The sequence below is a fragment of the Aquila chrysaetos genome, chromosome 24 (genome assembly GCF_900496995.4).
Source record: "Aquila chrysaetos chrysaetos chromosome 24, bAquChr1.4, whole genome shotgun sequence".
In the NCBI taxonomy this organism is placed as follows: Eukaryota; Metazoa; Chordata; class Aves; order Accipitriformes; family Accipitridae; genus Aquila; species Aquila chrysaetos.
The window spans coordinates 15483029-15509595 of NC_044027.1; the positions used below are offsets into that span (position 1 = coordinate 15483029).

General features: G+C 49.2%; 1 protein-coding gene across 10 annotated transcripts in view; it reads left to right on the plus strand.

Moving 5' to 3' along the window:
* The first annotated feature begins 10824 nt into the window (after positions 1-10824).
* The window catches only part of NTNG2 (netrin G2), a 57718-nt gene continuing 41975 nt past the window's right edge, over positions 10825-26567 (plus strand). For 3 of the 10 annotated variants that reach the window (XR_003921384.2, XR_003921383.1, XM_030000485.1), the window contains exons 1-2: positions 10968-11178; positions 13823-14930. Coding sequence is in view for 8 of the 10 variants with exons in the window: in XM_030000485.1 (XP_029856345.1) it covers positions 14718-14930 (213 nt within the window). In the remaining 2 variants the exon portion in view is untranslated. Of the gene's footprint in view, positions 10935-10965; positions 11179-13822; positions 14931-26567 lie in introns of those variants that run through there. The other 7 variants (XM_030000487.1, XM_030000486.1, XM_030000484.1 and 4 more) reach the window with 6 other exon arrangements.

The window sequence follows — 26567 nt, forward strand, 5'->3', positions numbered from 1 at the left end:
GCTTATAAGCCAGAAACTGAAGTAACTGCAAGTCGATGCCTAAGTTGACAGGAAGCTTTCTCCTATGAGTATGTATTTCAAAGGGAAGTGCAGATGCCAGTCGTGCTGGGTACTAGAAGAGCTCCATTTTTATGCCAGTTTTTGTCCATGACAATCTCATCAACAGCCATATAAAACGATGTGAAAAATCTGAAAATGGATGCTAACAATTCATTTTCTAAATTTGCTTAGTTAATGTAACTTAACAATTTCCACGTACCAACAGCTTGATTGCATCTGCTAGAGTTCACTAGTTATGTAGTTCTCCCCATAAGAAAAATCTCTGGGCATCATCTGAACCAACTCATTCACTGCCACAAACTGGCAAGCTTTCTTAGAATAACAACGATACAGGCAGCTTTTTTACAAACCAGTATAAGTCCAACTCCCGTGAAAAGGGTTTTCTGGGGAAGAACTCCCGGGTACAGCACAGCTCTGTTTTGGAGGCAAGCAGGAGTTTAAGACTTCCTTCTGCCTCCACGACTCCATGGGAACGGTGCCTTTCCCACAGCGCCGTTCAGAGCAGCAATAACACTGCACAACATCGGCTCAGTCTTACACAGGCAGCCTCCAAAGGCTACTTCAGCAGCTGGAAAGCTTTAGAGGTGCTTTATAAAAATGCCCACTCTTACAGCAGGTGCCACGTCCTATTCCACCAAGGAATTTTCCTGCATCTGCTCCAGGGAGAAATCCATGCAAGGCTGAAGGTCACAGCTCTGAGAAGTCCTTGCGTTAAGTGACCTCAGCTGGCTAGGATGTGGTCCCCGGTAATGTCTAATGGGTTTCATATGACTCAGGTTTTTCTCCTTTGTCCTTCCCTCTCCTTCACCAGCGTGCATTTTGCTAGTTAGTGGTTATGCAGCAACAGCTGCAAAGTACCATTTGAAGGCAAAGTATTATTATCACTTTGCCAAATTGCCACAAACTATTGACCATCATTCTTCCGAGCAGCCTGGTCACTGCAACCCTCTAAGCAGAGCATGCATTTTTATCTTCCCGTGCATTTTTGTCCTAAAACAGTGGTGCATAAGGATAAAAGTCAGGAACCTTGCCTGCCTGCCAGCAGAGCAGGCAGTGCTCTGAGCGCAGCCCCAGCCAGCCCAGGCTCCTGCTCTCACGCTGCAAAAGCACTGAAGGAAAAAATTGCTGGAGTGAGCAATGCTTCTGCGATGTGGCAGTTCAGTAGGTGGCACATGAAAGCTAATGCTCCACTGCGATACTAGAGGGCACTGTAAACCTGGCAGTTTTGGCTTCCGAGTGGGACGAAGTAAAAATTGAAGTGTTTGCTATTTGCGGTCATTAAAGCTCTCTTGGTACTTAGTGCAAAATTAGTGCTAACCCCTGGGTCTTGAGCAAATTAATTTGTGGAATTACATTCTGCTGTCGTAGATCCCCCCCTTACACTTACAGTACAGGATCCTTATTCATTGCCAGGCCCTGAGCTACTGTATCCTGCTGCCGGAGGGGATGAGCTGTCAGTATAAGGCTTGGAAGAAAGCGGAGCAAGAAGCATTATGAGAACTCGGGAACTTTTTTTAAAGCTATCACTTAACAGTAATGTGTTCATTAATTGGCAGCCTGACCGCTGCCTGACTTCGTTTGAAAAACCTGATGGTTTCCTTTTATTGTGGTAGCGCAAGGTTTCATCCTGTGTCTTTTGTATATACCAACATCAGTTTTTCCTGTGTGCTTGCTTGAGGTTACACACCTATCAGAGAGTAGCAGAATTCCTGCACTGTGATAGAACAAAGTTGTTTTTAAAAGAGTCTTTTAAAACATATTTAAAAATAGGAATATGCTATTCTAAATTAAACACTCCAATCAATGTGATCGATAGATTAATAGCTTTCGGTATCTGTCTCCTCATATATTCCTCATACACCCATCACTGTAATTTATAATTCAGTATTCAACTTAAATTAGTAAGATTTAAACTGAAACAACAACAGACTGACAAGTAAACAAGACTTCCCAATTTAAATGTAAAATGTTTACCCAATATGCAGAATCAAGCTCTCCGCTCTCACAATATCACCGCCATGCAAAATACGCATAGAACCACAGGGAATAAGAGGAAAAGGGATCTTGAAAGGTCACCTAGCCCATCTCCTTCCCCGAGGGTAGGATCAACCCTGCCTAAATAGGTCTTGACAGGAGTTTCTCTAACCTGTTCATCCCTGGAGGTTTTTAAGGAGATTCCACAAGCTCACCAGACAGTCTATTCTGGGTGTCAGCTATTCTTATAGATGGAACGTTTTCCCCAAAGTCTAGCCCAAATTGCATTTGCTGCAGCCTAATCCCACTACTTCTGCTGTCCTACCCTGGTGGATGTGGGCAGCATTTAGTACTTTTGTAGCATCTTTTACATTTTGGGAGATTATTACTGTATTTTCATCAGCCTGAAGTAATCGATGACAGTTCTTTCCTTCTTGATAGGTTTGTTTTCTAGAACTCAGACCATTCTTTTCATTTTCCATATTTTTCTGGAAGTCTGATGACCAAAACTGCTCCTCCCCAACACTCGGTACAGATGGGAGCAGTGTACCATACTGTACCGCAGTGCCAGCTTGGCTTCTCCCACACCAGGGTACCACAGCTGGCTCAGAGTTAATTTCTTGCCCACAATATTATCCCTTGTCCTCAGAAATGCTGCCTACACAGCCATTTCCTGACACACATTTCAATAGTTCTTATACATTCTGCTTTGCTCTTGCCCTTTTCGAACATCAATCTATTCTTTCCAGACTGTTTCTTCAGTTTGTTAAGATTTTTGAATCTTTCTCCTGTTCTCTGAGAGCACTTGCAGCCCCTCTCAGCTTGGTATTGTCAGCAGATGCAATAAGTCTACTCCATATTCCATTACCCAAGTCACTAATGAAAATATTGAGTAATACCAGACCCTGCACAGATCCCTGCAGCGCCGTACTCAAGCCATCCTTCCACTTCGACAATAAACAGCCGATAGCTTTTCAGTATGCTTTCCCAGCTGGTTTGATATCTTACAGCATTTCTCCTCGACCATACTCCCCCACCTTGCTCCTGGGAACGCCATATGAAACAGTTTCAAAAGCCTTACTGCACTCAAGATGTATCACATCTCCAGCTTCTCCCCTCTCCGAGACCAGCAGAAAAATTAGATTGGTTTGACATGATTTATTCTTGACAAAGCCACGGCTTGTGGGACTACTGTATACCTTATGCCAATGCCACGCCTTGCCTTTGGATCTAGCGAGCAAAATTCTGTCCCCGTTGAAGTAAGGAACAAAACTCCCAGCATCCAAGAAGGACTTTACCGTGTCCAGATTCCACCCAGCAGGCAGAAGCAGTGGAAACACCATTGCATTAGTTCTCATGTGCATAAGGAGGAGTTTATTTCCACTGAGCTGCAGATGCAAAACTTAGTACAGGGATATCATACACGGGTTTGAGCTTCGTACACCCCGAGTACCGTCAGGTTGTGTGCACACAGGCCCCTGCCTCCCTGAAACTACATTATCTGGTGCTACATCATTTCATTAGTACCCTTGGTGCAATAGGTCAGATTCAATATAGGTGGAAGCAGGTATAATTTACACGCTGAAGGGAGCTGGAAGAAGGTGTAAATTACTCAAGCACAGACTACCTAAGATTCACTTAAAATTCACTCTGAATTTGGCACCAGATATACAGGAGATATTCAAGTTTTCCTTTTCGAGATCTTGTGTATTTAAAACCTGCTGTGTTTAATTTTTGCAGTCACAACAATGCTCATTCATAAATATTTCCTAATGTTTGATCCTATGAGTATGGGCAATGCAGTGTTTGATTAATGGACTAGAACAATGGGATCAAATATATTTGGGGCTCCAGAATACCACTTTGTAATGCCTAATATATGACAAGATATTACAGATAGGCTTGTCTTCTGACTAGATGTGGTTGCACTTGAATTCTGAGAACTCAGATACAGATCTTGGATAAGATCTGAATTTCAAGTGAGTCCTAATTACACAGCACACTGGACCAAACCTCGAGGTCTGCACATTTCCAGTGTTGGATTCTTCACAGCTCAGATGCAAATGCTGTTTCTTAGCCCTGTCTCTCAGGAATTCATAACATATTCATCAACTTGTAGTACCTAAGAGCCCTGTCTGACTGTATTTGGAAGACCTTAATTTGACTCCAGTAGGAGTTTAACAATATTAATAACTAATATTAAACTGGATTCCTAACGGGAATGCTAGGACAATACCCTCTGATCACGGCATTAATCTGGTGCAATTGTGTTTATATCAGCCTTGTTCATCCCATGTGTGCTTAGTGCCATCTTGGCATGAATATGAAATATGCAAATCTGGGGGATACATGTTAATAGTGGGTCCATCTGCTAGGATCTTTTATTAAAGAGAAGTGTGAATGCAGTTGCCATGCAATACACTCTTACACACAAAGACCATGAGTTACGAAAACAAGAGAAAACATCTCATGCTTTTGCCTTATTGGTATTTCACATTCATCGTTTCTGCAGCCGATTTTCATTTTAGTTTAGAAATTTTCACAAAAACGAAATTTGACTGAAAAAGCTCAACAGTTAGCAATGACTGTGCGTGTACACGCACGCACATCTCTTCCTCTCTAGTGACAGACAGGATATTACTTTTCCACTGCATATGAAATTAATACCAGAAGCACAAGGAAAAGCATGTAAATTCCAACCCTTAAAGCCTGATCTGGATCTCACTTCTACTGCTTTAGACAGCTATAACCTGGAGGAAAACTATCTGCTCAAGTTAAAAAGACAATAATCCAGAGCTGCTGAATGGAGAGTCAAGCCCAAACTTCAGCTCAGCCTTGAATATGGAGTCATAGCCCAGTGCCTCCATAGGATACAGATGAACTGCTGCGTGCTGCTATTTCACTTTTTCTGTAATAAATAACTCGTTCAACTCCATCCAAAAGGACAAGCTCCTATGGCTCATTGTTCTTGTGAATCGCTGTGTCCTTAGCTTGTCTCTCCTGTGGATGTGTGCCGATCCATGCTAATAGTTTGGGGGGAGTATGCCGTAATTTATTTAACAGTTGGCAGGTCAAACCTCCATGCCCTAGATATGCAAGTGCTGATTCGGATGCGGAGTGGAGAAGGTGTCCTGATGACATAAAGTCAAAGTATCCATCCTGATGAGCGTTCTTAATCCAGGAACTGCCTTTTGTCCACCAGTCTGCAGGTATGGAGAGCTTTTGTCACCGTAGTTAGTTCTGAGTCTCACACTCATCCCAGAAGGCTGGATTGAGCAATTGCTCCTTTATTCAAGGGCACTGAGATCTGAAGTACACAGAGGGCCCATATTCTCCTCCTTGTTTCACAGATATTTGAGTAGGCAGGAGAGTAAGCAAGAAGAGAGGTTTTTTCCATATCTTCAATATGCAAATAGATTAGTGAGCTCAGCTCTCTATTCATTGCTTCCAACATACATGACACAGATGATGCTGTTCCCATTGTCAGGCTAAAACCGGGGGCTTGATGACAAGAAATTCACTGAGTTTCCATCTGCATAAAGCTGAGATGATGGCTGGGTAGGGAAAGTCACTGCACCGGAATATGTCAGCTCCAGTGTCTAGATCCACAATTTATTAGCTGTGTTTGGGATCTGAAAAAGCCAGTTAGACTCCCAGTTATTCCTGCACGATCAGCTCTTAGTGCTGCTTGGTGTGGCCTCATTTGTATCTACCCAGGGACTGCCACCTTTCTCCCTAGTATAGACACAGCTACTGTAGTCTGGGCTACAGCCAGGGAAACTACTGAAGTGAGTATTCAACCAGTACATGACTCAAGGAAAAGTTACGTGTTGAGATTGATTATATATGTATTTATTAAGTTCCAGTGATGCAAATAGCGTATTAGCATAACTGGGTCAATTATTTGGCAATCGGCACGTGTGTGCTTGGGAGGGAAGCATGTGCATGTGTCTGCTGGTTTTGTGCTGCTGAACACATCACTTGCTTGGAAGTGAATAAACGTGTTTATCCCAGTGCTGAAGAAAGAGAGAAAAAAGAACAAGTCAACCTTCCACAGCTAGCTGATTATGCATTTTCCACATCAAATTGTCAGCATTTATTCAATTACTTCACTCATTACAAGTGTGTTCTTCAACCACTAACCTAAAAACCCTCCCTGCTGCTGTCAGCTCCATTAGAAGTGACACGTTCCTTCCTCAGGTTAAAAAGCGTTTGTGGAAGGCGTCTCCTCCCAGCTGCCGGAGAAAACACAGCCCCGCGCTGGGAAAGGAGCTCCTCTCCCCATCGCCGCCCACCCCGAGCGAGGCCGGGGGGCAACGCTGGGGCTTCCCGTGGGAACCCATCCATGGGTTGAGGTGAGCCCTCCGTGGGGTGGGCAGGAGTTGTTTTTGAAGCACAGCCACGCTCCCAAGCAGGGATTAGAGGAATTCGCAAGGCTCCGTCAAGGATACGGAGGAGATCCCCAGAGCCAAAACTGTACACTCTCAAACACTTCCATTTTAACAGTAAGTTAAAAGGAAAGTTCCCCTTCTGAGGGGTTGTTAATTATAGATCCCTCCTTTAAACGCTCCTCCTGTTTTTATCCATACTTACTCCCCCACAGCTAGTAAAGATAAGGAAAGCTCTACCTTCCCCAAAATCAAATAAATCTTAAATGCTTCCTGAGCTGATTCACTTGGCTAAGCTCTGATTTGATATATGAAACAAAAGACAAGGCAAAAGACAAGGCAACAGAAAGCAACATATTTTCCCTGTGCCAAGGTGAAGTACTTCCCATCACCCAGCCCATCTCTGCTGGGGTTAACGCGCATCAATAATATTTAAATGATCAAAGTTTTTCAGCAGAGGCAGTGATGGGTTTTTTTCTGACTTGTCATGCTTGTTTTCCTTAAAGAGGCACTGACCTGCCGTAGTTAAGGCTTGCAGTTTGGCACACAGGAGCATTTTGAGAAGCGTCATCTTCCTAACAGAACAGCAGCCTCATGTTTCCCTGCACAACAACCTTTCTTAGCCTAAAATGCTTTGCATCCCATTTCCTTGATCTGGCTAAGTGCTTGCATGCTGAAAATCCCACCCTCCCTCCAGCTGTCCTTCTGGCAGGAAAGAGACAGCATCTTCTCTCTAGAGAGTACAGTCACTGCTCCTTTGGTTATCTAATCAGGGAGGGCAAAATTCACCGAGGGCCCCGTAAAACCCTCTGAGCTGCAGAAAATGCATCCGAGGTCTTGTGCGGGAGGCAGGGAGGCAGGGAGCCGGGGGAAGCCTCCCCTCCCAGAGCAGATGCTCTCTGCCATCTCCCCAGTAGCTTTCCTTTCACAAAGGAGAAAAATATAGAGTACTCCAGGGACTGAAGCATTCGGCTCTTTCCTCTCCTGCTCCCTGGGGTATGTGTGTGCCTAAGAGCAGGGGACCAGTAGTGCCCGCTAGTCGGGCCCCGAGGCTAGAGCAACGGAGGGCAAGAAAATAAATATCCCCCACCCACCCTCCTGGACTGCGTGTACCAAAGCTGTCTGTTGCTCAGTTTCTCAGGCTTTGTGTGGGTTTTCCAGCATTTCTCCTATCTACAAAATATTATGTCTCTCTTCCTTTTAAAACTCAGTGATTTTGTCTTTGCACCAAGCACGAGGACCTGGGAAGCACAAACCTTCCCATTCTGATCAAGCTGGAAGCTTTCTTCACGTCTAGCTTGCTAAGAACAAAAGGACAGTACAAGGCTGGTCAGATGAGACAAATCCCCCCCCCCCCTCCCCGATAAGCTCAAGGTTCAAGGAGCCTTCCCCTCCATCATCCCTAAAACAAAAGCACCTTTAGTAATTTCCTCCCCTTTTCTCTGCAAACTTCTCCCCGGAGGTCCCGGCGCGCTGGAGGAAGCCCCCGCTGGAACAAGGGGTCGAGCTGAGCTGTGCTTGTCAAATATTACCCGAGACCCTCCCTTGCAAAGGGGTCTCTCTCCTGCTTCCGCACTCGGAGCACAATTACGAGCCTTGTGTTTCCACCTAATAAAATGCTTACTCACTTGCAGTAGGCACTTTGACATCCTTGGCCGCACATTGCTAGATAAGGACTATAAAAAGAATGTATTGCTATTATAGGTGATACAGCAATATGTATCCTCAAATGAAAGATCCTTTATAAGCCTGGTTATTATTCTGGCAGTAATCTTGGATGTCTCTCCATGGACTCAACTCAGCTCAAGTGTTAGCAAGCGCATCGCCACCTCGGACGGGGACTGCGAGGTGTCACGTTTACCTTCTGTTGTTTCAGTATATCCTCTATCATCCCAAGTCGGGAAAACACTTCCCTCTTCTCCCGCGCATGTCAAAATCACCATTTGCCATTTAGATTTAGGAAGCCAAATATAGCCGTAGTATAAACAGGTGCGAGCCTGCATATGTCAATAGAATTACACCTGCTTATAATGGGTTTACATTTGGCCCTTGAGCCCCAAGGATCCCTTTGGGAGCAGAGGCTGTATTAAATATTAAGGGCCTTATTCTCCACCCCTGCCTACGCCGTAGTAATTAAATCTCAGTGCAGACCCATCGATTTTCAACCCCGCTCTCCTTGCGTGAGAAGGTAGCGCTCGGCGCGAGGGAGGGGGCAGAGCCGTCCCCTCAAGGAAAAACACGTCCATTTTGCTCCTCGCAGAAATTTCACCCAGAAGGAAACGATACCCGGCATTAAACATTTGCAAAATGTGCTTGGGTAAAAGAATGCAAATGGTCTAAAATTAAATATTCGCTGCAACTCTTCCCCATTCCTTCCTGCCTGTGACAGCAGCACTGCCGGCTGCTTTGCAGTCGCTTCCTTTGGGCTCCCGTGTCTACGAGTGCCACAGACCATCTCTCTCCTTCCCAGCACCAGGACCCTCAGAGCCAGACCTGTGTGTTTACCCCAGGAGCGGGAGCAGCGCGATCTCCCATCTTCCGAACCTGTTCCTGGATCTCCGGAATCGCTGCGTAACCTTGGAAAAGCCACACAGCTGCTGCCAGCCTCTCCGGGGTATTACACTGATTAGTTAATTCTGGTGATTTGCCTGGAGCTAGCGCCTTTTACCTGTGTCTACACTAGTAGTATTGCCAGCTTCTGATCTTTTGAGCTTGCAGGGCTGAGAAAAACGACTTTGGTTTTTTTTTAAATGCCATGTAGTTTAGAAGTGTGACGACTCATACTGTGCTGTTATTCTTTCCAATTGAAACCTAATGATGCGTGCATATCACTTAACTCTGATGTCAATAATCAGCACACGGCTCGGTCTTTGCCGTGGCTATTAGAGGGAATGAAAATGAAATACCAACTCCTTTTTATCCTGTTACTGTAGCATAATAACTAATAAAGAAGTAATAAGTGAGATGTGGGGAATTTCCAGGGGAGTCATTACTACAGAGAAGACCTAAAGGAACAAAGTGAAATCCAGGAATATTAGCCAGCCCTGAATTCTCAGCCAGGGCTTCTCACTTAAGTAATACTGGCTGCCCTAAAATAAGTGTTTACAGAAAAAATTACCATCTGGAAAGTATCAGTCTGTGCCCTGACCAAAGGAGTGGGGACCGAGCCAGAGTCAAAGATAGTCTTGCAGGTAAAGACCACCCCGTGCATCAGCATAGCATTTAGGCTAGGCCACAGTCAAGATACACGCTGGCATTTCATAAATCTCACTTACGCTCCAGTATACGGGAAACATTTCCCAGAAGACCTCTAAATCACCTTCGCCCGGTCACAGGATGGATCGTGCATTTTCCAGGGACTCTTAGATGGGAGAAGCCACACAGAGACCTCAGAGCAATGGGCCAGAGGAAATCATATAACAAAATACTAAGTCGATGAGATTGCAAACCACATGCAAGTTGGACAATGCACTTTCTGGTTTCAAAATTATTGAATTCTTGGTTAGGAAGGAACAGTCAGTTTTTGGTGGTCGTGTGCACAGGGGGCAGTGGGGACTCTGGTTTTCCTCCCCGCAAATGGACTGTCATTTATCCACGTGCATGTCAAAAAACCTGTCGCTGCTTAGGAACGATCCTGTCTCCAGCATCTGCCTGGTGCAGAGAAAACTTGGACCTTTACCTGCCACAGTTTTATCAGCCCTGTCCACGGCTGGAGCCTCCTCTGCCCCTCAGCACGAACGTGGAAGAGTTGACCTAAGCAACACCTATAGCTTCTGCATCCCTGGCCTGGAAGGTGTTATCACACCTTACAGCCCTGCATGTTAATCCCCTGCCTTACCAAAGAAAAACTTGGTTTGGTTAAATCCCATAGCACATCCCCACCATTATCAAAGCATTTCCCAGCCATCTGATTCCCCCATCTCCGAGTTCCTGCTTTGTTTATCCTATTAATTCCAACCACCCCCTCTTCCCCCACAACACACTCACGCAGCCTCATTTACAGCATCTTTGCCAGCAGAAGCCTCCCCAAAATATTCAGGGCACACCACCGAGAACTTACCCGTGTGGGGAAACCCTCGTGACTAGAGCTTTTTTTTTTTTTTTTTTCCTTAAGCAAGCATGATCTCATGATTTTTTTATTATTTTTTTATAAGCTCTTAAAGAAAAAAAAAAAAAAAAAAAAAAAAAAACCCCACACCAAGGAGTGGCACTCCTGGCCTGCCGTTATCTAACCGGAGCCGGCGGGCTCTGCCCGGCAGCCGGGACGGTGAGGATGCTGCAACCGCCGGGGCTGAAGGCTCCCCGCTCGTAGCCTCCTCTTCCTCGGGTGGTTTTCCTCCCTCCTTCCCTTCCTCCTCCCTCCCTTCCTCCCCCCCTCCCGGCCGGCATTTCCTCCCTGCACCTTTAAGAAGCACATTGCTCGCCGGTGGGATGGTGTGTGCTAAAGCTGCACAGAGGAAGTTACGCAGCCGGGATCAGGCACGGAGATAAAAGCTCCGATTGTGATTGAAAGTGAGAGCAAAAGGGATTTCAGCCTCGGCATTAACTTACGAGGGGAGCCGGGGATTGCACAAAGCTTCCCCGGCCATCTGCGCTTTGGGGGCCGGCGGCGCAGAGGTTGCCTGCCGGGCTGGGGGTGTTTGGGGAGGGAGGGGGGGGGGGGGTATTTGGGGGGGTGGTGGTGGTGGGGGGGGTTCCCCCCAACCCCGAAGTTCACTGCTCTACCGGGAGCCCCGCACCGCAGAGCTCCCTCCCGGTAAGGACCTGCAGCGCCGAGCACCGACCAGCGGGGGGGGGGGGGGGGGAATTTGGGGGGGGGGGGGGGGGGTGCCGGCAGCTGCCTTCTACCCCCATCTCCCAAATACCAGCGTCTTCCCTCCGTACCTCCGAAGTTGCTCCGAGGTTCCCCCGGGGTGTCCCGATGTCTGGGTGTCCGTCCGTGTCCCCCCGTCCCCCCCCCGGGAGCAGCACCGGCTCCCCCCAACGGGATGGATTTGATTTTTTTCCTTTTCGGAGTTTGCAGATGAGGGCTGGGAAGGCAGGGATGCTCACCGCCCGGGCACGGCTCTCCTGCCGCTTTCCCTACTTTTAACAGAGCCCTTGCAGTCTCTAAAAGTCCTTTAATGTAAAAGAAAAAGGGTGCGGGGGGGGGGGGGGGGGGAAGCGGCATCGGTTTGCCTGGAAGCGCAAATGCCTGAGGGAGAGCGGATGGATGTAAGTGAGATTTCCAGTTTTTTTGTGTTGGGAGCCCGCTGCTCCTTTGAGCTTTGCAACGTTCTCCGGAGGGTGCAGCCTCCTGGCACAGCGCAGGCAGAGCGGCTGGCTCCGAACTTTGCTTTTAAGGTTGGAGGGGAAAGGATGGTCAGCTTGGAAAAGAAGAGGGAAAAAACTCACGCTTGATCAGTGGAGGGGTGCCAGAGCGGTTGGGGTTTATTTTGAAGGCAACGCTTCTGAAAGAAAATTGAAAACTCCTTCAGTGAGTTTACTTTTTGCTCTTAATTGCAGAGCAGCTCAGTTGTTGCTCAGCGTTGTCCCTTTATTTCAATAGGGTGTTAATCCAATAATAATAATAAAAAAAAAGGAACCAGCTAAGTCAAGATACAATCTAATTCTGTGTTTTTAATACTCTGGCTATCAGTCCCCAGTGATTGCTGAGTACTCTTCAAAGAACACAAAGAGCATTGATTCTATTTGTTCCCATGAACTGCAGTTTCTTAATAACATCAGGTGAAGATTTATTTTCCAAGAATCAAAGCAAATCAAGCAGGGCAAAACCTTTAATTCCGAGAGTCTCTCTCTCCCCGTTTGCGGTATGCTGGCTTATTTCAGAGCAACACTGTGCAACTATTTCTGCAAAGGGACTGTACCGGCTAAGTGTTGCACCGCCGACTTCGCAGGGAACCCGCACGCCTGGCTGATTGACTGGCAGTAAATACGTTTTCCAGCAAATTTTTATTTCCCTGGGAATCTATGACATTTAGCCAGCATAACAAGACACTAATAGATATTATAGATCCTTTCTTCCTGGGTTTTTCCCCGACAGCCATTCAAGTGCAAAATACAATTGTTAAGGCTATGAAAATAGATCCATAAACTTAACAGCACTGGAGTCCTCATTAAAACTACCCTGCTTGTTTTCTCCACAATACCGGAGTCTCACGCTCTCCGCTTGTTATTAGGCACTTGGCCGTGACCAGTTTGATGTAATAATTAGGAACTGACTTGTTATAACTGAAAAGACAGCTCTGATGTCAGCGGGACTTACAAACACTGTGTCACACCGGTTTATTATTTTTACTACATTTACTCATAATGTAAAAATAGCAGCCAGCCTATTCTTTCTTTGGGAGTTTATTCAGGTCCAACGCAGCTATAATAGGCTGTTCTTTGAGAGCTGGCGATGAAGCATGAGAGAGAGCTTCTCTTTTCTGGACTCATTCATCTCAATCAGCAATCCTTCAACCAAAAAGGGGGGAAAGGGAGATGGTAGCACAGCGATGTGAAGCCCCTGAACGTGGATCGATGCCTCTGTTAATCTGGAGTTTCTGAGCTTTAGTAACTGAGCATTATGTGAAAGCAAACACTAAACATGCTGTTGAAGGAGACATCCCTAAATTGTGGAAGAAAAGTTGGGGACTCAAATAGAAAGGGAATTATCCAGAGCTAAAATTCTGTTCTGGATACGTGCCTCCCACCTTCTCATGAGATCTCTCTCTTGGATCTAATGCTGAGAGGGGGTTTGACTTTTTTTTTTTTTTTCTTTCAGTTCTTGGTCATTTTGTTTTGTAATTACTTAAGATTTTTATAGCTCTACTGGAAAGACAACAAAATTGCAGAAATGTTGCTCTAACCCAAAATGAATACTGGGAAGGTCATTGCTCTTTGTGTTACGTGAACCTTAAATGTTATTAGGACTTTAAATTGGTTTTTATTAAATGTTATTGTTCAGATAAATCATATGTGGGGATGCTGGACAATGTATCTGTCTCTCCAGCTGTCTTATTTATTTGCTTATCTTTTTAAGACTATCAATTTGTCTGTCTGTTCCTGCTCTGTGTCTGCATATTCTGTCTTCTAATGACCTATAGCTCCTTCTTGATATTATTTGAAGACCCATTAGAGCTCTTGCTGTCCAGCTGCTGTTACAAACCAGATACCTCAAATGGGGCAGCGCTCCTTCCCATCTCCCAAACAGCAGAAAAGCCATAAGCATCTTACTATGGATTTCCTTTTATTAAAGTTGTCTATCTCCCTTTTACAAAAACCTGCCTTGTGGCTTGGGAAGGCCAGCTGAGGGCTGTGTCTCCTGGGGGACCCCTGTTCTTACAAGTCTTGTTACTCCAACTGCCCCCCCCCCCCCCAACTTGCTCCCAGCTAATTTGTCTTTCAATTTGTTGCAGGTGCAGCCTGCTAATGAACTCTCCCTTTGCCCTGACCATGAAAGAGAGAGGAGACCTCACGTAGCAGCATGGCTTGCAGCTGAAGGCTTTGGGAACTTGATGCTCAGTTGCCAAAAGGCAGAGTCAGACAGAAATCCTCACCACCACTGCAAGAAGCAGAGGGAGAAGCAGCAAGACCAGCGCTGCTCCTGTCAACCCACTGACCACCCAGCGTCCTGCTGGGACCACTGCGGATCTTGCCACCCACCGTGTTTATGTTGACGCAACCACCCTTTGGGAGAAAGGAATTTTAGCTCCAAAGAGTCCCTCTTGTCAGCGTTGTACTGATGACCAGATGCTACATTTATTTTATGTATTAATGTTCAAAGGCCCCAATAATTATTTAAGGCAGACCACAGTTTAAGGCACTTTCCACGGCGACGCATTTGCGGCAGACAAGAAGGTTGAGGAAAACCTGATCCAGCACCATCTCACGGCCTCTCCAATTTGCTCCTATCAAATTTCATCAGCGACTCAGAACTTGATCTTTCTATTGATTGACTGGAGTCACCTCTAGATATTTTCATGCTGATTTGGAAGCCCTTTCATACAACAAAAGGGGGGAAAAATGAGGTTAAGGAAGATTTTTGACCACTGATCAGCAACGCCGGCCAAAACTTTCCCAATCGAGTGATTTGCAAAGTTGGCTTCTGTGCCGAGAGAAACTTTCCACATCCAAATACAGCGTGCAGAGTGGGATCATTCCTCTGATTGTCTGGATCTCCTTCGACTGGATCATTTTTAGATGAGGAGTTTCCATGCTGATCCTGAGAGCAACCCCTAGCCCAGTAGCTGCCTTCCTCGGGACTCTCGGCACTGCCCTCGCCCAGGGATCCCGCACTTGGCCGCAGCTGCCATGCTCTACCTGGTTGCTCTCCTCTTGCACTGTCTCCCCTTGGCCATGGGACAGTATGACATTTGCAAGTCCTGGGTGACCACGGACGATGGCCCGTCATGGGAGTTTTATGCTTGTCAACCCAAGGCCATGCGGATGAAGGATTATGTGACGGTACGGGTGGATCCAGCAGGAATCACTTGTGGGGACCCGCCGGAGAGGTTCTGCACCCATGTAAGTGTTTCCCTCCTTATTTGACGTGTTATAACAGACTCTGCTTGCAGGTGACCAGAGGCAGTGTCCTGCCGAGATGCCGTTATAAGGATATTTCGGTTCAGGGTAGCAACAGTTGCTGCTGCCTTGAGCTCTCGGTCTCCTGGTCTGCAAAATGGGGAGAAGGTGTCCTGCCCATCCCGGTGCTGCGCTGACGGGAGGTCGGCCCTAGAGCAGGGATGGTGCCAGCACGCTAAGGGGAGCGCTGAGAAAGTCCCGGTCTGGGGTGGTAAGGTCTGGGTTTTGGAAAAGCTCTGCCCCAGCGAGCACGCACCCTGAGCTGCTCTGAGCAGGTCCCTCTGCTTGCTAAAAAGCGCGTGGGCCGTGTTCACCAGTCCCATCCCAAAAGACTGCGCCGGCACCAGGGTTTTCTCAGAGGTGGGTACATCGTCTCAGCGTGAGTAAGAGCGAGGGGCAGGGCGGTGGAGGCCAGCGTGGCCCCCCGCGCACTGGCAGCTCGGGCAGGTGGTCTGACAGCCACAAATTTCACTGAAGTCCCTGAAAATGGGGTTCTCCCTATCTTCTAGCCTCCACACGAAAAGGCTCTGTGGACAGACACTTGCCCTTGTAGTCAAAATCTTTAACTTATTTTCTCTTAAATATTAATCATTGCATTTCATTCCGTGCACCACAAAGCTCAGCAGGAACATTTGATTTATAATTCACAAGGCTTTACATTGTTAAAAAGAGTTCAGGGGTCAAAGCAAAGAGCAAAACAGTATGGCTGCAATGTCCCCTCCCAAATGTCCTCCAGGAGTGGTCCACGCACACATTTATGGCACAGGGACCAAGCCAGCCCACGCTCGCAGGGTTTCCACTGGGGTGAACACTGGACAAGGAGTGTCTTCTAAAAAAAGTGTGTTATTCTTCTATTGCCTATGAGAAGGGGAGTTCTCCCTCTAAATTGGTGGAGTCCCATTTTCTATTGCCAGCATTATCTAGGCTTGTATACCCCATGCCTCAGTTTGCCACCCAGAAAAGCACAAATGCCTAGAAAATACCCTGGGCCCAACCAACTCAGGGCATGTCTTGAAAATCCAAGAGAAAAACGCTGCAATGATGCCAAGGGATGCCAAACATTTATGACCATCAGAACACGCTGCCAGTAGTTACCCAGTTCCCTCCAGCCTAAGGGGTCTCATCAGTACCAGGGAAGACATTTTCACTAATTCCAGATAAGTAGCAGCTTTTCCTTTTAAAAGATCATTTGAAAAGAAAGATTAAGTCAAAGGTTGCAAATAAAAGTTACCTATTGATAGGTCAGTCTGTATTTCCATTTATCTGCCTGGCTGCAGAAGGATTAAAAGGTGAACACCAGATTGCTTTCGGCTACATTCACTGCAGCTATTTGCAAACCCTTTCTGGCTAAGGATGCTCCAGACTTCAGCTCCTCTGACCTCCAAGGAAGCAAAAGACACAAACTGCAATCAGCTCTCTACATCTCCTGATTCAGTCAATACTGAGCTAAAATCTTTCTATTCTGGGCAGCAGCAGTATTTCCTCGTAGCGTACGCCTGCCATGTGCTGTAACACTTGCAAACACCGTGTACAGCCGTGAATGGGAGTTACACAAATGCAAAACATGGATTTGCCTTCCTGTCCCTGCCTCACCCCGGGGTACGTGCCTGGCCCAGCTCTCATCTCCTGAAACAGAAACCAGCACTCACGGCAACGTCCCCGAGCAATTCCCTGATGAAGAATCAAGCTAAGAACAGGAGTAATATATTGCAAGTTATTTTTTAGGGTTTGGGGATAGGTTTATGAAATGCCGCTGTATTCATGGCCCTTTCTCCCGCATCTTAACACCAGCGCTGTCCTCTCCAGAGGATTAGAGAGTTTTAAAAATGAAGCAGATGAAGAGCAGCCCTGCTGAGGTGAGCGAGGAGCCCACCCAGCACTTAGTGCACAGAGTAGGAGATGGCTGCAGGAGAGCTCCAGGCTCCAGTCCAGCCTAAGGACTTGAGCGGCGTGCGCCGGGAGGCCATCAAGGTAAATTTTCACGGCCTCTGTCACAGAGAATGACACGTGGCCCTTTACCGCTGAGCATCCCCTTATGGTCGGTAGAAAGTGGAATCAGCAAGAAATGGCCTTTCCATTGCCGGTCCTGGGTGGTGACTTGACACCTATTGACATGCAGAGAGAGGCGAGCGGAGCCCGCAGAGGATGCGAGCGGAGTTTTGCTACCCCTGCGCAAAGGAAGCGCTGGACAAAAATCAATGTCGCTGCCCGCCGATCGTTACAACCTCCGAGCCCCGGCCCTTGCTGCGAGAGGGAAGGGTTAGTGGCTCGCACGAACCCTGTGCAGCTCCTTGCCTGCCAACCTGCTCGGATGCCTTTTGGTGTCCTGTTATCCTTTCTCTTCAGGTTTTAATTATTTTTATGTAACAGGTGGGTTCTCGTAGGAGCCTGGCTTTCCAGCAGAGAAGTTCTTACAGTGCCTATATTGCTTTCTTAGGTGTCTTTCAAAACAGCAGGGTACTGTCCGTGCAGTTAAACTAAAGTTACTCAGAATTAAGCACAGCCCGGCAGGACGCCTGCACCGCGCAGACGACTGAAATCAAAATTAAAGACACACAAACATCCCTCCACGCTTAAGGCAGCCAGACAAGAGGGAGCCGGAGGATGTCCCCGTGCGGGGCATCGCTGCGGGCAGGCAGAGGAGGAGAGTCCTGGTGAAAGTCGGGACCCTGTGAGACAGCGAGTGTTCCCTATGGGGCTGTACCGGTACCGGGGTGGCATTGCACAGCCCGCGGGATCGCACGCTACGGTTGTCACAACTTCGAGCAGCGCTCGCAGAGAGTTCTGCAAAAGGAGGCGTCTGGGGGATTGCAGGAATTATTTGGACGACTGTCTTTTCTGTTTTACAGCAATTCTAGTCACATCTGGCTGCTCCCTTCTGGTTGGGAAGCGTTTTGCTGCTTATTACAGTTGGGGGTTTTGCTTTTTCCACAGTTTCTGAACCTTCTCCTATTCATGTCAATGCCTTCCTGGCAGGGTCACCTGAAAAATGAATTGTACTTTCCCTTCTGGCAGGGCAGGGGGAGTGGTGGGGGCAGAAAGACAGATGGATAAGTAAATAAAAGCCTGAATGAATCTAAAGGCGTGACTGAAGACTAATAGGGAACAGATCTTTTAACCAAGGATGTCGCGGGAAGGGTGAGACTTCAAAGATCACATCCAGGGCATGGCACGGAGCAGCTAAATGCAGATTTCAAACGAGTGGGGTTTGCAGGACAGGCACGACTGGGGAACGGCAAAGCTGCACGGGCTGCGTGGGGCAGAGGGGTGACGCAGCATTACTTCGCCATCCCACCCTCCCGGGGAGGAGGAGGAGGATGGCACAGCTGGCAGGGTGCTCCCAGGTATTGAGATATTCTGAGATGCTGAAGCACTTCTTTGATACCGAGCAGGGACCTCTGAGAATTTCACTTTCAAGCGTCGGCGTTTTGCACACAGGATAAAATTATGCAGGTTTTGCGGTGGGCAATTTTACACACAGGGCGGGCGGCAGGGAGCAAGCAAACACCAAAGCCCCTGCTCCAAATCGGTTTGCAGCTCCAGGGGTTTCCAAATCATTCTAGCAAAAGCAAGGAGAGGTGTCCGTAGGAGACTGCCTGCGAGCCAACAGCCATCACAGAATGGCTTGCTGCTCCTTGACACCCCGGTGAGAGCTCCCCGTACCCGGCCAGTGGCACAGGGAGCCCTTTTTCCCCCCACCAAGAGGTGTCGAGACAGTATTTCTTGTTCAGACAACGCTCTTTGATGCAGGGCCGAGCTCTTAGCCCATGTTGATGGGTCAGGGGTATTTTTATTTGGCGTCAGCATTGTTTCATCAGCTAAAAGAGCTTGTTGATTTTGGCATGGGTACATGAAAGGAAAAGGCTTTATTTATTCATTACACATTCAGCCAAATTTGATGTTTAGTTTAATTCTTAGCTAAACTTTTCTGAATGACATGTGGTTATAAGGCTTGTACTAAAGAATTATTTCTCTTATTAGACTGGATGCTAAAATTGGAAAAAGCAGACAAACTTCTGGGCACAGAAACCCTTTTCCCTACATTCTTAGCCCATCTCACATACAGCTCTACCCAACCATACCTTCATACCCCTGTTTACATGCAAGCAAAGGATTGTGGGTTTGGGGACGATTAAAACCAAAGGAAAAGTTTTTACAGTAAGAAGGAAAATAGAGTTACTTCAGAAATGCTCTCCCAAAAGCATTTTTAATGATGCAGCATGATCTGGTGGTTTAAGGATGGATTCATCCCTTCTGGTACCCCGAACAGAGACAAAACCCCCAGCCCTTCCCCGGCCCACGGGAGGTGCCGGCGCTGCCCCTGCGCCGTGTTTCGGGTAGGAGAATCGGAGGGCAGAGCACGAGGGGTCCTCAGCCCTGCGACCGCCCCAGGGTTCAAGGGCAGCTTTTGGGCTGAGCGGAGCCTGTATACAAGTCAAATGGAAAATCCTTTCCAAGAAAAGTGGATGTTCTCCCTCCTCCTCGAATAAATCAGCACTACCTGCTGTTGGTTGCAAACCCATCCTTGGCCTTAGCAGAGGGGTGGGAGTCAGAGCCCCCCTTTGCCCTTCCTTACAGGACCTATATGGCACTGGGGACAATTCCTTTGCCAAAATTCAGCAGCACAAATGATCTACTCTCTGCTGTCAGATTGCCCATGACATCTCAGTCAGGGATGTGTGGATGGAAAGCCACGTCTTTCTTTTCACATCTGTAAAGTGCTAACAGCCCCTGTTCCCCCTTGAACCCTCCAGTACATTAACACCTGGAACATAGTCCCCTTTCCTTTGCGGAGAGCCTGGAAAAGGCAACTGCTGCCATTTCCATCCCGATGAAAGTTTCCCTAATCCACCTCTTGCGCCCGTCGCAGCGTTGCTTTCAAGCGTGGGAGAACGGGCTGGGGCCTTTTGGTTTTGTTCCCACCCTTAATCACTTCTCAGCATCAGGGTTGCTGCAGAGAACGCTATTTGAAGTCAAGATCAGCGGCTCCTTGCCCTTGGGGCCAGACCCTTGGATTGCATGTTATTAGCTGCTCAGCAAATTACACACTACTCTCCTGCCACAGAGGCTACTCTGGAGTGTGGCAGGATCTCGGTGTTACAAAAGCAGAGGCTTTACAGAAAATGAAAGAATACAATTCAGCTTTAAATTAGCGAGTGCTGAGCAAACGGGATTTCCCCTCACAGTCCGTAGCAATTTCCTTAAATGCCCAGTTTGGGATTCATCTTCTTGTAAAGTGGGATGCTGCTCCCCTAACAAGGATCATTTCCACTTGCTGATGGAAAGGACACAGTGATAAAAATCAAGCTGTCAAGTAGATTTAATTGGTACAGTGAGCAAAAAGTTTACCCCCGCTTGAATGAGATTGGGAAAAATAAACTGCTTTTAAGAAAAGCTTTGCTCTTCAAAGGGAACAGCATCCAGATGGGAAAAGCTGGAAAGAACTGACTCTGAAGACTTGCCGGGGAGCATGGCCAGACCCGGGAAAGCAGCTCTTACAGCAGCTCTTACATTCACTCATACACCAGCTCCACGTATGAGTTTTCCACAAGCAACTTTTGAAGCTGAAGGGATTCAAGGAAGTCCTTCCCTTTTTTTTTTTTTTAAAATCCATATTGTATTCTATAGCAGATATGATCTCCCATTAAACCTTAAAAGGAATTCTTCCTACAGACAACATGGCCCAAGTGGGAAGGAGCACTCTTCTACCACACTCTGGCTTCCCTAAGTGAAAGTCCAGTTTTGACCTTAGTTGAGCCCAATTACAGTTTCAGACCCCAAACAACCTTTTTACTGTCAGGATTTTGAGGCACGGGGCTTAGGCTGACCCAGCCCCACACCCCTGCCTTTTGTCCCACACGAGTGACAGCCACGTCCCCGCTGTTCCCCCCCCGGCAGCACTACAAGCTGCGGAGCTGCAGTTGGTTGGACCAGTTCACTGATCCGTCTGAAAATCACCTCTGCAAAACGACCCAAACCGCTTCGCTTTCCGCTGCCGCAGCAGCTGCGGGGCTGAGCGCTTGGCTGCAGCGCTGCATGCAGCAACAGCTGCGTCGTCTGCAGCAGCGACAGGCAGCAAACTGCAGAAGTGGGGTTGCAAAATCACATACGGCACTGGACGGGCACCTCTCCCCCCACGGTTACGTGCTGGGGCAGCGCAACGATGAGCAAGCAGTCCTGATGTCCTCAACGGGGACCATCCAAGCTCTGCACCTGGTTCACGCTATGGTTTTGGAGAAACCAAAGTGGAAACGTGCCCAAGCAGCACCAAAACTCCTGCCCACGGCACAAGCGGCTCAGCAGGATACAGAGCTTACAGCGATGCAGGGATGGCCGGGGGGTCCTGAGGTTAATGAATTCCTCCTCTGACCTAGATGGTGAGCTCCATCAAGCGTGAGCAACAGCAGCTCGGCAATGCTTGGCTAGCAGAGCCCGAATTTCTGACTTGCTGGAGTTATTACGCACGTGGGCTGTTGCTGACCTGCTTAGTGGGAGTTCTCCTCTGAGATGGTGCGAGCACCACTGCTGCTTCTGCCACCCTCTTGAAGATGTCCATCTCCCCGGGCACCCAGCCCACAGTGCCGAATATGTCCCGGGCGTTACTGAGGCAGTTCAACACAGTACGCACGTTCCTGTGCTGGAAAACACCAAAGGGGTTTTTTCCTCCATGCACCGCATAGCACTGCGACCGTCCAGGAGATGTCTTTGGGGAGAAGCTGATGCCTGCAAAGCCCTGGCTAAGACCCACTGGCAAACAGCAGTTTGGACTTCCAGCCTTCGCCCCAGGCAGACGTGCCATCCCCCGCAGCCTCAGACGCGTCCCATGAGGTTCCCACAAGTCCCCCCGTCTTTCAGGCAGGGTCACCGGGACCCACAGAAGGTGCATGTTGCAGCGTTGACCCCCACTTGCCCTGCTCCACTGCCCCAGCCTGCACTTGCTCCAGCGTTTGGCACCGATGCCTCTGCACATCTGCTCTGAGCTACGAGCAGGCAGGCTTAGGGAAACCTGTGGCTTTTGGCTCTGTGGGGCTTTCTCCATTTATCAGCTGTCCCCGAGCAGGCTCCAGTCTTAAGAGGGAACCGGGCAGGGCTGCTCGTCCAGGAGATCTGTGGGTGCAGGCACGCAGCGATGCAGAGCCACCAGGTCAGGTCTCATCCCAGCCGGCTCCCACCTCTCCCAGTTGCTCACATCTGTGCAGAAGCCACTAACGCAGCAGCATCCCCTCCCCGGAGCAACTCCACGCGCGGCGCTGCAACTCCAGCCTCATCCACCTCCGACGAGTCGCACGGGAAGGCGAGCACCAGCGAGCGATTAGAGCGGTGCAGTGATGGGTGCTGGAGCGGGCAGCAGGGTAGCACATCCACGAGCAGTGCCGGGCCGCTCCAGCACCCACGTGCCCGTAGCTCAGGACCAGCACCCATTTTGCTGCGCCCTCCAGCGTGGGCAATGGGTCTCTGGTCCCCCGGCGCTGAGCGCCGCGTGGATGCTACCGCTGCCGTGTCCCAGTCCTGCCCTCGGCACCTCCACATCCCTCTTGGGGAGAATATCCCAAAGGGAGAACTAGCACAAACTCAACTGGTTTTTACTCCCAGCCAAAGGGTTTGCAAGGCCCCATCCCCTGGCCGAATTGGCTGCTTCAAGCTCCACGGTGCTGCCATTAGGGGGGTTTTGGGGAGCCCTCTAAAAGGAGAGGATCGCAGTCCTGCCCTCGGGGACAGCCAGGGCACGTTTCGGGCTGACCACAGCACGGTCCCGGCCACCAACAGGCACCTGCTGAATTGTTCCCCTAAAATAGAGCATAAAGCAGGCAAATACTTTGCATGCAGCAGCAAAACCAGACTGCGTGATGCAGCAGACACAGGAGCCCTGATCGGAAGGCAGGGGTGGGTGCGGGGGTATCCACCACCCAACCATGCTCTCCCCACAGAGGCTTTGGGGAAGATCTGCACCTCCAGTTGAGGACCACAGCAGAGCCTCCGCTCCTTCCCCTTTCCCACCCCCAGCCTCCGCGTCCTGCCCTCCCCCATTCAAACTATCAGGGCCTCTCTTACAGAATAAAATATTAATAGCAGAGTAGCAAGCCTCTCTGCAAAGGCTGCATGTATTGAGCTTACAAGGCGCACAAGCTTTTAGAGAGCAGGACACTTTTCCTACTTCCTAAGCATTTTCTTAGTCCTGAATCAATAATGGATTCGGAGCCCAGCACGCAGGTCGCTGCTGTTGTGCTCCTGCTGGTAGGGGCTGCGTGAGGCTGCGGACACAGACACATCTCTGTAGCAAGAAGCAAGGGCTTAATAATCTGGCAGAGGAGGGATGGGGCAGGATCCAAGCAGCTTAATTTGTAGAGAAGCTTCAGGGAAGTGCCCTGGGAAGAGCAAAGCTTGCAACTCTTGGGTACAGAAAGTCCAGGTTTGGAGACGAGCTAAAAAACAGTCAATGGGATTAAATGCCCGCGTCTTTGAACGCATGCCCACGGTTGCTGGCTGAGGGGTGTCTGGTTCATCAGCTTCTGATCTCGGCTGTAGGTAACCCCGTAATCCACAAACGTACAAAAGAAGCGGTTGCAGGGGTGCAGCCCCGGCGGGGAGGTGGGTGCAGAGGTGAGCCCAGGACGCCAGGAGGGATGGGGTTAGAGCAGCTCACCGGGGGATTAGCAGTTCACAAAGAAAGAGCTGCTCAAAAATTATTCCATGGGAGGCCGGGCTGCGGGCGATGCGTGTGTGTGCCCAGCACAGACAAGATTATCTGCTTAGGAGTGGAATTTTCCGGGCGGTGTTAACCCCTGCGTTGCCCACAGATGGGCTGCACACACGTCTTTTGGGACAAGGTGCCGGGCAGCAGATGCCGAGCTGCTGCCCGGCCGTCCCAGGGCTTTGGAAATGGAAGTGCTGCCCCAAGGTCACCCTGCAAACGGCACGCTCGGGGCCCTTCTTGGAGAGGTCACCTGTTGATTTCAGTCTGGATGTTAAAATTCATTGTGTCACCAGATTTTTCTGACCGTTTCTGGCTTAGCCAGAGTGGGCGTGAAGGGATTTGCGTCTGTGCACGAGCAGTGCCGGCTGCGTTGCGAGGGTGGACAGGTAATTTGGGTCAGTCCTTGTGTGTGACGGGCAGTATCTCCCTCCAGATCTTCCCTTTGCAGAGAGGATGCTGGATCATCTACAGTGCAAAGAGCAGTTCAGACCCTTTTCATGGAGGTTCTAAGCAGACCGTGGGGAGAGTTTCAGAGACAGCGTGGGGTGAGAGCGGAGATTTCCTTGACCCTCATGGTTTGCTTTGACCGTCACATCAAGACTGGGTGAAGGACCCACTCCTTTGCCCAGCTGCAGGTGCCTGGGGGAGCTCGATCTTCAGAAAGGTGGAGCCCCCAACACTCCCAGTGAAGCCCAGACCTGCTCCTGAAATCCCTCCCTGCCTCAGTTTCCCCACCTGGAGAAAGGACATTGCACTGCCACCGCATGACCCTGTTCGGCAGCGATGCTTCCCCATAGCTGGTGGAGAGAAGGGCACAATGCTGAGCTAGGATGAAATACGAACGAGATGCTTCTGGAATTCAGAAGCAGGCTGGAGGGGGAAGGGGAAGAGCAGCCGTGAGTAGGGGTTGAATCTCTTCTCCGGCGGAGAGACGGGCCCAAGGGAGCCCGAGAGCCTTGAACAAGCGGCACGCCGTTCGGTGAATGAGTATCTGCTTCAGGCCAAAGGGAAGAGGCAAAAAGCAAAGCAAAATGTCTCGCTGAGCGCGTCCCGGCGTGGGCTCACTAAGAGCCGTGCCGCGATGCCGGCGGTGCCGGTTTCTGCTGACTCACACTCTCCCGAATCCCGCACGCAGGCAAAGCGTGTCCTACCGCCCGTGCCGAGGGGTGACCTTGCTCTCGGACAACCTCCGATCCGGGAGGAAGGGGAAGGAAGCAGAGGAGCAATCAATCCCCCAAACCACGGCCCGGGGGGAGACGGAAAGAGTGACATTTGGCTGAGCCAGAATTAGCAGCAGATCTGTGGAGGGACCCCATTTCCACCCTATTAATAATTCATTCCAGCTCTGCCTTTACCTGCTCATAAACAGCAAACAGCTTGTTAGCGAGGATGGTTTTCTCTCCCTTTGCTGTCTCTGCCCTAATAAAAGCCCCTTGCAGATGGCTGGGGGGAGGGAGGAGGCGAGAGAAGGGCACACAAGCGAGCGAACCACCCCACCAGCCCACCCTGAGCTTCCCATCCCATCCCATTCCCGCAAGGCTCTTTGCGCCGGAGCCCGCTGCCTCCCACCCGGAGCTGCCCTTCCCCTGCAGAGGTGAAGCTGTGAAATAACCCCCTCACCGAACCACGGATGCCTTGCCAGAACCTGCCTACGCACACAGGCCCTTTAAAAACATCTCTTTGGAGGGTTACCATGAAGAAAGAGGAGAGCGATGCCTGCGGGGTGTGCGGACGAGGGGTTTGCTGGAGCATTCCAGAGCACCCGAGTGGTTCTCAGGAAGCAGCCGCACAGGCAACCCTTGGGAAAACTATCTTCTACCATATGAGACAGCTTCTGGATTATCTAAAAATATATAGAGCTTGACCAAAGTGGTATTTTTAAAAAAAATAGAATAAAACAGAGCATCTTGAAGAAAGCTATTAAGATTTCATTTCAAAAAGGCACATTTTGCACTCAGAGCACCCCCAGCGTCTCCACAGCCCGATGCTGCAGCGCTTGGTCCCATCCAGGACCCTTCCCTGCATGCCAGCAGGCATCCCAAAACGGCGCAGGCAAAGCTGTTCCCGAGACATTTGCCGGGTTCGAGTAACAGCCATGCTGCAGGGAAAGCCCGCTTGGGCACCCGGGGCCGGGGTAATTAGTGCAAGAGGAGCGGACCCCGGCCAGGCAGCTCCGCATGGCCTCCCCATGGCTCCCAGTATCCCCCCATATCCCCTGGAGCATCGAGCGAGGAGGGCACCGACCCTCTCCCGGGCTCGCGGGGAAGGGCCAGTGCGGGCTGTTTGGCTCAAGAGGGGCCTCGTATTTCTCCTCAATTATCTCCGTGCTCCCAGCCGTCTCTGCCGGTGAGTTATGCCACTTGCCAGCTGTTGGAAATAATCGTTGTAAATTAATTACGGTTGTTTCACCCCTCTGATCCCTCCCAGCCCATGAATAGAGTGAAAATTAATTGTCAGAGAATATTTCCAGTTCTCTGGGAGTCCCATCCTGGCCACTGGCAGGTTACGGTTTATGCCCTGAAGCATGAGATTTAATTACCCACAAATGTTATTTTTGATCATAAAATCACCTTGTCTTTTCATAAATCCAGATAGAGCAGTTGAACTCTCAGGTCAGAAGCAGCAAGAGTGAAAATACACCGTAATGACGTTAGGACGAGCCTGCATTTTCTCCTGGGTAAAAGCAATTCTGTTTGGGAAAGAGCATCGCATCCTGGAGCAGTTATTGGAAGAAAAACCAAGGAAGTTTCCCGAAACGCACATTGCTCGGTGTGGCCCTTGTCAAAAATTTGTATTGCAGAAAATAGATTTAACTCGGTATCAGTAGGGAGGATAAAGGCGGTTGTCACCAGGGCTGGGTTGGGGATGGCATCTTCCCCACTCAG